The sequence below is a fragment of the Metopolophium dirhodum genome, chromosome 1 (assembly GCF_019925205.1).
Source record: "Metopolophium dirhodum isolate CAU chromosome 1, ASM1992520v1, whole genome shotgun sequence".
Lineage (NCBI taxonomy): Eukaryota > Metazoa > Arthropoda > Insecta > Hemiptera > Aphididae > Metopolophium > Metopolophium dirhodum.
Window position 1 is genome coordinate 115,491,807 of NC_083560.1, and position 10,525 is coordinate 115,502,331.

The window sequence follows — 10,525 nt, forward strand, 5'->3', positions numbered from 1 at the left end:
CTGTGTAAAACCGTTAAAAACTTATCTTAACTTATCCGTTACCCGGAAAAAGAATTCTGATTGTCCTTTTGGGTCTATTATGATGTGGAAGCAATATCTTTTTAAGCGTAAATGATACTATATTTTAATGTATAGCCGGGATGGTAGGCCGGATATAGGTCGAGATGACCGGCGTTATCCCTTGAGATTCGCTGTTTGTAGTGGTAGAAGACATAAGCACCAAAATGGGATAAGAAAAAAAAGTTGTAGAGTACAAAAGTGCCAACAGCGTATTGTACGAAAGCGCAAAAATCTTAGATACCTTTGTGCCACGCTTAATAGATATTAGGTACATTTAGAAATATATATTATATTTTAACAATTTATTATTGACAATGTTTTATCAGATCGAAAAACGATTTATTAAAATTATTATTTATAGGTAAATTATAAAATATTAATTTTGGCGCAAATAATATGCCATTTTTGCACCATTGGTGATTATGTTTTATTATAGCCGTTTGTACGTAAGTGTATAATTTAACTCTAAAGTATCATTACTACGATAGTAGTTATACCAAGTTTTTTGTTTTTTTGTTTAATTCAACATACAGTGGACATGTTATTGATTTCATCTTCAACTATATTGTTCCTAGATAAGCGCATCCTCTTGGCACCAATTGTGGAGCGGCAAAGGTTTGATTTCCTCTATTTATTTTAATAAAATTCTTCAAAATTAACAACTAAAACTATAACAATCATAACCAACAGCAACTTTACAATAAACAAAAATATATTATTATATTATTAATATGTTTATTTTTCTCCTGGACAGATTGCGCCACTATTGTATTTTTTACTTCCAGATTTCCTACTTTTCCGGTGGACTTTCCTAAAATTTTCTTTCATAAGAACCTTGTCCTGAGAATTACACAACAAAAAAAAAATATGCCTAAACGGCCAAGCCGTTTCGGAGCCAAACCGTAACAAAAAATATTTTTTTTTATTTTTAATTTTTATTTACAATCTGTTACATAAAATGAACAATAAGTAAAATAGATAAGTGAATAAGTGGCTTGAGGAAAGGACAGATTTAAGAAGCCTTCCAGTGAAGACACTTTGTCAGCTATTTATATATATTTCTATAAGTTAACAATAAAATTTTTTTTTTTTTTTTATTTAATAAGAAAATATACAACTATACAATTAAGCACAACAAGTAATAATGATGAAGAGGATTACATAACATGAAAAATGACACGATGTAGGAGGGCTCCCAATGGAGCTACCTACTTGGGTATTTTATTAATTAATGGAGGCGGTCTCTAACCCATTTTCGTTTGAGTCTTCGTGGGGGGTTGTCAGGGATGTGTTGAGAAGCAAGATAACTAATGTTGGGGTTACTATGGGAGCTAAATTTTTTGTGGAGTTTTTGGTAAGCAGTTTTAGTGACTTGGTTTACGTAATTTATTCTCAGGTCAGAGTAAAGGGTTTTGTTACTTACATACCAGGGGGATTTTGTAATAGTGCGAAGGCAGATGGATTGGAATGATTGTATTTTTTGGATGTTACTTGGGGCGGCGCTGCCCCAAATTTTAATACCAACAATTAAGTTATAAATAAAATTAGGCAATTAACTAAATTAATAGGTCCCGACACCACCGCCTTTTTAGTCTTTTCCTAGGATTGTCGGGTATGTTTGCCGTCGCAAGTCCTTTGATTAGGGGATTATCATGGTTTTTAGCAGATAAGTTAAATCGTCCATAAAAAGTTCTAGCTACATCGCAGACGGGTGAGATGGCAAGATCGTTATGTAAGGTCTGGTTGGACACGTAAAAAGGTGTTTTAGTTATAGCTCGGAGCGTTTTGGATTGGAAGCGTTGAATACGGTTAGTGTTTGAAATTTTTGCAGGGCGTAACACAAAATATGGACTTGCTTTTTAGTATAAATGAATTTTGGTACCGAAACTTTATACACTTTTATAGCTACTGTATACGTTGGTAAGTACGATTTCTACTAATATTATCAAATACACTTCACTTAAAGCAAAATATATGCGAAATGTCGGGTAGGGGGTTTTTTTTACAAATGTATGCCAGATAAAACTTTTACATTCAAAAATGAGAAATGTAGTGGTGGTAAACATAACAAAGAACGACTTACACTATTATTGGCTGTTAACATGACTGGTACAGATAAATTGAAACCTTTAATAATTGGAAAATCGAAAAAGCCGAGGTGTTTTGCTGGTGTAAAATTTTTTCCTGTTGACTACACAGCAAATAAGAAAGCATGGATGACTAGTGAATTGTTTGCTGAATGGCTATTACGAATAGACAAACAGATGAAAATACAAAAACGTAAAATTTTATTGTTTATAGACAATTGCCCGGCTCACAATATTATACCGAATTGTCAAGCTATAAAAGTAAAATTTTTACCGCCAAATACCACATAAAAATCGCAACTTTTGGACCAAGGAATTATTAAAACGTTCAAGACGCTTTATAGAAAAGAAATAGTGAGGAAAATTATAAGTGATATGGATGACGAAAAATCTACTATTTAATGTTCGACGTTAAGTGTAAATCTAATATTTCTAACTTAATTCTATAATTTTAAAATCTACTTATATGTATGAATCCGACCAATCGTCCACTAAATATCCAAATAATCCCGCATTATATATAAACAAGACCAAGCACGTATACAGAATCAATTTTCTTTTCTTAAAAATATTTTAATACATGAAGTAATCAACTAAAAATCCATAGTTATATTATAACTTGATTGATAATATTATACACTACGAAATATAATATAATAATGTATACAAAATATAGATAATTTTAAAAAATGGTTGAATACAATTTTAGTTTATAAAACTAAGTCAACTATACGTGACATTCTGGAAAATGTATTGATTATTTCTTCAATATTTATTTGGATACTTCGGTAGACTGATAATAAAGTTAAACCTGTTCGACGATCTTCACTGTAGCTATTCCTAAAATAGGTTTTTAATCGTCTTAAAGTTGAAAAAGAACGTTCTGCAGACGAAGTCAGCACCGGGAATGTTACAAGTATGGATATTAAACACTAAATGTTTGGATAAAGGTCCTTCGACATGACGACTAAAGTATCGATTGCAGATTTAGGAAGTTCATTATACGGGTACCGATTTCCATTTTTCCATCCACACCTTCAATTCTGATTCAAAAGTGTCATAAGTCGGTAAAAAGCTTTTATAAAAATCAATGCATTTTTTAAACTCATTGCTACTTGTTAAAATAAAACTAATGAACTGTTTGCCAACAATTTTGTTTGTTTTTTTTTTGTGTCATTAGATTACCGAAAAATTTACTGTGTATAAAAAGGTAGTTATAAGAAAAAATTATTTAGCTCTTGTAAATTAAACCTATATAAATTATTTCAATTAAAAGTATTACCATATGAATTAATATGGGTTGAATTGGTACCATGGTTAAATTGCGGAATAAAAATCCCCGGGAACAAAAATCCCCGACGAACGACCCAGGAAAAAAATCCTGAGACTACAATATTACTTATATCTTATCAATTAAATTCAACAAAAATCTATGAAACAAACCTAAACTAAAAAAAATGTTACATTGAAATACGTCTAGATTAATTAATCTAAAAAGTTTCTTACAATAGAATTTCAAAACTGCACAAAGTTCGGCCGTTTGACGATATATTATAATATTATTATATTATACTATATTATAACATCATTCAAAAAGCGGGTAAGTGGATGTCGCTCTGCTGTACAGTAGGTTACAAGTGAATCAATGTATAATGGATTTTATTAAACTTGAATTCAATGATATTGTTCGAACACGGAACGGGGTCGCCGCCAAAATCATGGACGCTCTAAGTCGCGCGAGATGTCGAAGCTCCGCGCGACGCGTTCCCCCTCCGAAGTTACCAATTCGCACAATTCGTAGGATCGGTACCGGCGTTTACATTTTGGTAGCACAGCGTGGTTCTGGCCTCTTAGGGAGGTTCAGCAGCGTTTTGGGTTGATTGCCAGGGCGCGTGGGTGCTCGCGCGTGGGCGCACAGTGCTTAGGTAGGACAAAATATAGTACAGCTAAAAGAGATGCCTTTGTATGATGCTATTATGTGTCAGGAACAAATTCAAACTATCATGAGACAAAAACGATTGGAACTCTTAACAAGACAGTCTTCGTGTCACACAACTCTTTCATCAGCGATTTCACCTATTCGTCAAACCAAGGTGATGACCTTCTTGTTCAAACGCTACAGAAGAAGAATATTGGTCATCCTCAGTTTCAAATCCACCATGCACTGGAGAAGAACGTGGAGAGGATACAATCATCTGATATACTTGCTAAAGCTTTTAATGATATTTTAAATGATAACTATAAATAATATCTATAAGTCAATAAACTAAAATGTTTTATTTTTATGAATGAAATATAAAGTACTTTAATAAATTCATTTAAAACATCGTAAATTTCTGTACAAACTTCCAACAAAAAATTTGAAATTGTGTTTTTAGGTACTCGATATATGGAAGCGAGCGTTGAAAACGAATCACCTGTAGATAAGTACCTTAAAGTTACTCGTAGTTTTAATTTTGGTGATAATGCTTGTCGCATCACTGTATCTGTTTTTTTTATTCGATCCTGAACTCTGAACAACAGTTCGTTAAATTTTTCTTCAGACATTCTCAAATGATTTCTATACCCTTCTTTATCCTCCAATGCTAGTTCTTTAAGTAAAGTGTTTGATGCTCCCAGTTGATTTCTTCTTAATATCCATTGTCTCGCCCAAAAACGACGTTTTTTTGCGATTTTTACACATATTAATTAAAATCGTTTTTAATTCTTCTTTAACTAAAATACTTATTGTATTTACAATTTCACATACAACTGCTTTCGACGCCATTTTCAACTGTATTGATATAGGGATATCGAGCTCGACAGTGACTAATATAACATAACTGTCGACCGCGGCTTTTCAACTGAGTTGAAAATAAAATTGAAACATGTTCTGTTGAAATGTGTGAACAAAAACTGATTCAACTTATATTCAATTTTTGTTGATCAACTATAATCGGTCAACTAAACTTGACTCATGAGAACGCGCCTTAAGGAATGTTCGCGTAAGCACCACACGCTTCTCCACTTGTCACCCGACGAGATGCATGGCGGGGAGGAACCATCATCGGTCGAACCAGCGGTGCACTCAACCAAAAACGTACCTAGTATTAAAAAAAAAGTACGTTGGATTAATAAATTTAGACATCAAAATATCTCCGATGGAGCAGATTATTAAAACAAAAAACTGTTGTTTATAATTAACATATTTGATGTACGAGTATACGTCTAATTAATAAATAATGGTTTGTTGTTTTTATAATTTTTGTTTATGTATAAACAAATCAGAATTATTAATAATATGTATTAAGTTTATTATATTAACAATACATTTTATTATATTGGTGAAGTCTTCTTATTTATTTCATGTGTTTGAATTTGTTATTCAATGATACTATTTATTGATATAAAAATCAGAATTTTAGATATTATGTATTCAGATTATTTTATAAGCAATATATTTTTATTATATTGGTAAAGACTTATTATTTATTTAATGTGTATGGATTCTTGATTCAGTTATACAGATTATTCTATCAATAAATAGTTCTTATCAACTCAATGTATATGTTCTGTTGAATTAATAAATGCAATATATTTATATATAAAAATTATATTTATTTCTATTTAATTTTAAAACATTGATCATATAAAATATATATTTATATTACATAATACATTGCACTTTAAAATAAATTGAATTATACCTATATGTTTATATATTACAAATTGATAATAACAAACATAACATTTTTTACTTCAAAAACTTCAAGAAAAATATAAATAGCTAGTATATACCTAGTATATAATATAATGATAAATACCATATGGGTATAATGTATATATAAATCACTCAATATTAAATAATTAAAAAAAAGTTTTTACATAATATTGTTATTCTTAATTACATGAATAAATGTTGACAAACTAAGCCAAGTTAAGAATATAGAGCATAGTTACAGGATAATTTTAATAATAATAATAATAATAATACTACATGTTAATGTTACATATTTCCAATTGGTAATAAGTAATAACAAACTTACTATTCTTTAATTTAAAAGCTTAAAGCAAAATATAATATAATTTTAATAAAACAATATAATATAGTATATGATATATAATAATAAATACTATATATAATATATATATAAATCATCAATGGTAAATAATTTAAAAAAAAGTTATAACATATTATTGTTATTATTAATTACATATACAAAGGTTGACAAACTAAACAAAGTTAAGAATACAGAGGGTAGGTAGGTAGTTAAAACAGTATAATATTAATAAAATAAAAATAGTTAATTAAATTTCATTAAATTTGTTGTTTATCAAATTTAAATTTAAAAAAATGTATAATCATAAAGATATGTAAATGTACGATTAAAATTAATGAGAATTCATTTGTAAATATTCTAAAAGAATATGAACCTTCGAGTAACTTTTTGTGCTTTTAAAATTATAAAAAAAACATTCTAAAAATGTGTAGAACATAATCGATTCCTCGGGGAATTGTAAATCAAAAAGATATATAGCTTTGAAACAAATATCTAAAGCTTTTAAGATACTTTTAAAATTGTAACGTACTCCATCGAAGAAAAGAAAGATATCTGTGATGGAGAAAATATCTTTCCCTACACAGAAAAGTGAAGATTGTATTGAAGTTTTAGTTTTTCTGACATGGTCCATGTAGTCTTCAATATTTTGTTGTGTTTCACCAACAAAAATAACTGATTCTTGAGAATCTTTGATGGTGAATTTTGTTGTTACCTTCTTAGAAGACTTGGGATCGATTCGGACTATTTTATTTGTTGGGGCAAAGTAACCAGAGAGATGTCTTCCATCTAAAAGAATAGAAATAATAATACTTTAATAATAGTTTGTTAATATTCTATTTATTTTGTAAATATAAGTACGAATAAAAAACGGTTAAGTGGTGTTCAATACAAAAAAATTTCCCAATTAAAAAGTAAAAAGTTGCAAAATGTTTTAAATAAAACACAAAAAATTATTTAAAATTTAAAGAAAAGTAGTTTTGCATACCTATACCAAATTAAATTATATTTTATTGTATTTAAGGGCGGCAATTTTCCACAGGCCTACAAGTAGTTATGTACAATTATAGGTTGGCTAACCTGTATTGATAATAATTTATATTTTCCTAATTATTTTATCGCTGGTTTATTTATAAATATTGAATTTATTACTTTATAAGTGAAAATACATTAATTATTTCTGTAATATTCAACTAGTTATCCATTTATGTTCGATTTATTGGTGCAAAAATGTAGGAGTGTTATTTGGAGTATAATTTAATAGAATTTCAATTTTCAAGTTGCTAGTTAGTTGTAGATTTGTCGTCAATTGTGATTACCTACCTTTCGTCTATGGTGTATACTTTATAGTTTATTTTATTTCAACAATATTTCATTTAAAATTGGCCAATATATTAATTCACAGTAGGTAAGTATTACACGCTTTATTATTTAGTTTTACTTTTCATTATTTTTTAAATAAAATTATTATTATTATCTACTTTTCTTAGGTAAAGTATTACGAAAACGATTTTAGTAATAATTATTGAGCATAAAATATCGGCAGGAAAATTACAAATCCCGTCCTACACATGTATTTTGTGTACGATTTGGCAAGTAATACAAGCACTTGTACAATTTTGGATTGTCCACATTCTTTACGCAGTGAATGTCATGTTGGGCATTTAGAAAACCATATCCAGGCACTCCACCAAAACTAATTTAAAGAAATTTTAAAAGAAAAGCCGAAAGTGTCATCCTATCATAATGAATATGAACCTTCATCTAGCATTGTAAAGGTTAGTAATTATTAGTTACAAAATTTTAAATACTTATTATAGCTAATATACAGTCGTTCGGTACCGTTTATCGCGAGCGGACGTTCGTTGCGTGCGTCCGTTATCGCATTTCACTAATGGCATTCTGACCACCCAACCTTAATATGTCTGCTTCTAAATCCTCGAAACGTAATTTATCTTCATCGTCTAGCAATGATGGAGATAATAAAAACAAAATTTTTGTCTCGCCGAACCGATTTGCCTCTCTCTCCGAAGATGCCGATCCTCAACCGGAGGTGTTCAGTTCTCCGCCTGTCACAGTCTCGCCTCAAGCAGAGGACATCTCTACGCACACCTACATGGAACCGCCACCAACGACCAAGCCTCACATTCCCTCCTTCTACGTAAGTGACGGATACGACTTCTCTACACTCAAAAATTCCTTATTTAAAGTACTCGAACCATCGAGTATTTATTTCAAAACTACTCTCAAATACCTGATTATCCATCCTCGCAGTAAATCTGCCTACAACGCAATCAGTGAATACCTAATGAACAATAAACAAATCAAATCTCACTCACATCTACCCAAGGGACTTAGACCGTATAGCGTTTTTATTAGACACCTCCACCCGTCTACCTCTGTTCAAGACATTCAAGCCAGCATTACGGATAAAGGCCACGAAGTTATCCAGGTCACAAATATTGTACATCGTACAAATAAACGTGCATTGCCTCTTTTCCGGGTTGATTTAAAGCTTGCAGATAATAACAGCAATATCCTTGATATGGATTCACTGTGCCACACAAAAATTAAAATCGAGCGGCCTAATATAAAAATATCCCCTCCTCAATGCAAAGACTGTCAGGCCTACTTTCATACGAGTAATTACTGTCACCAGTCCCCTCGCTGTGTAAAGTGGATAACCATCTTTCCGCCAAATGCACAAAACCCCCGTCGACTCCCGCCAAATGCGCTTTATGCGCTGGACCACACACAGCTTCCTACAAAGGCTGTCCTGTCTACAAGAATATTATTCAATCCCGCAAGATTTCCAAATCCGCAAACAACGGAAAACTACCCACTCCAATCAACCCAATGCCCTCATCAAAAAACCGATCAGTCTTTCCAAATTCCATTCACAATAATAGATCTTATGCCAACATCACTGCCAACACACCGCCTGAAGATTCGCCTTCAATTTCCATAAATAAGTACTTCGAAGAATTCAAAACGATAATTAATCCATTAATCATTCTATTAAAGTTGACATGCAAAACAAAAATAATTTATTTTAAAAACGTTAGTTTAAAAAATAAAATATATTTACCTATCATTATTCATTTATGTATATTTCCCCTTTAATAGGTAGGTAGATACTTAAACGAGTTTTTATAGAACACCTTTTTGGCATTGAATTATCAAATAATATTACACTTTAATTTTGTTACATACTTAAATTTACTAACTATCAATATATGTTATAATATTATTATTATATTATGATGTATTCAACAATAGTCAGATCATAGTGTTAAAATATACCAAAAATCTAAATTTATTTTCAAGAAAAAATTAACAATAAATTGTTACGTTCAAGTAATTTTGATTGTATACATTTTTAAATTAATTCTGAGTAATAATTGATTAGTAGCTTTCTAACTTGGTAACAATTTACAACTTCTTAAGCCTGAAGTAAAGTTATTGAAGAAATACAACTTTTTTAGTGACTTTTTAAATATGTTGTCTTTATGTATTACAATAACCAAATACAGAATGATAATGGATCCAAGCATGAACTTTATCGGTGGTGGTATGTATAGAATATTAAAATGTATACTTTATATTTAGGTAGTTATATTAATATTGGTACTTGGTAGGTATGTAAAAAAAATGAATTTCCTATTTATTTTTGAATTATACCGTTTAACAAAAATCGAAAAATTAAAATAACATGTACAAATTTAATAACATTTAGAATTTAAGCCCTGAAGTTTTAAATGCAAATATTTAAAAAAAAAAAGATAATTTTAGCTTACTCTCTGATATTCCAACATCAGTCAATAATGTCTCAATGATTTTTTTTACATTTCTGTCCTTGATATGGTTTTCTTTAGATAGAAAAGATATGATGTTATTAAAGCATGCTTCCCATTTTTCAAGAAGTGTGTCATGTGGAGTAAATGATATCTCAAAGTCCATGTCAATCTAAAAAAGTATAAACTTAATTAAATTAAAAAACTTAAGTGTTAAAAAAAACTTATACCAGTCGATAACCACTTGGTTGTTTGTAAAATGGCTATTTTTCCATAACGTCTTTAGTGGTATTACTTTTAATATATTGAATTCGTGAATTACAACAAGCCTTCCATGTGCAACCAAATTCAAATGAACTTAAATTATCAAACGTAAGTGCTTTAATACAACTTTCAGCATCATTTTCTGGCTCTGAAAAATAATATTATTGATTTAGGCTAGAGTCTATATAAGTATAGGCAATAAATTAGGATATCTTACCAAAATTTTTTAAATGTCTGCTGATTTTATCTGAATTATTAGAAGATTTTTTTTCTACGGAATTTC

General features: G+C 29.9%; 1 protein-coding gene across 1 annotated transcript; it reads right to left on the reverse strand.

The window, feature by feature from the left end:
* Positions 1-6,518: 6,518 nt before the first annotated feature.
* On the reverse strand, positions 6,519-10,144 carry LOC132952394 (uncharacterized). Its single transcript, XM_061024690.1, has 2 exons — positions 9,982-10,144; positions 6,519-6,973 (listed from the first exon to the last, which is right to left on the reverse strand). The coding sequence occupies exons 1-2, from the start codon at positions 10,142-10,144 to the stop codon at positions 6,519-6,521; spliced, it is 618 nt and encodes a 205-aa protein (XP_060880673.1).
* Between the last annotated feature and the right edge of the window lie 381 nt (positions 10,145-10,525).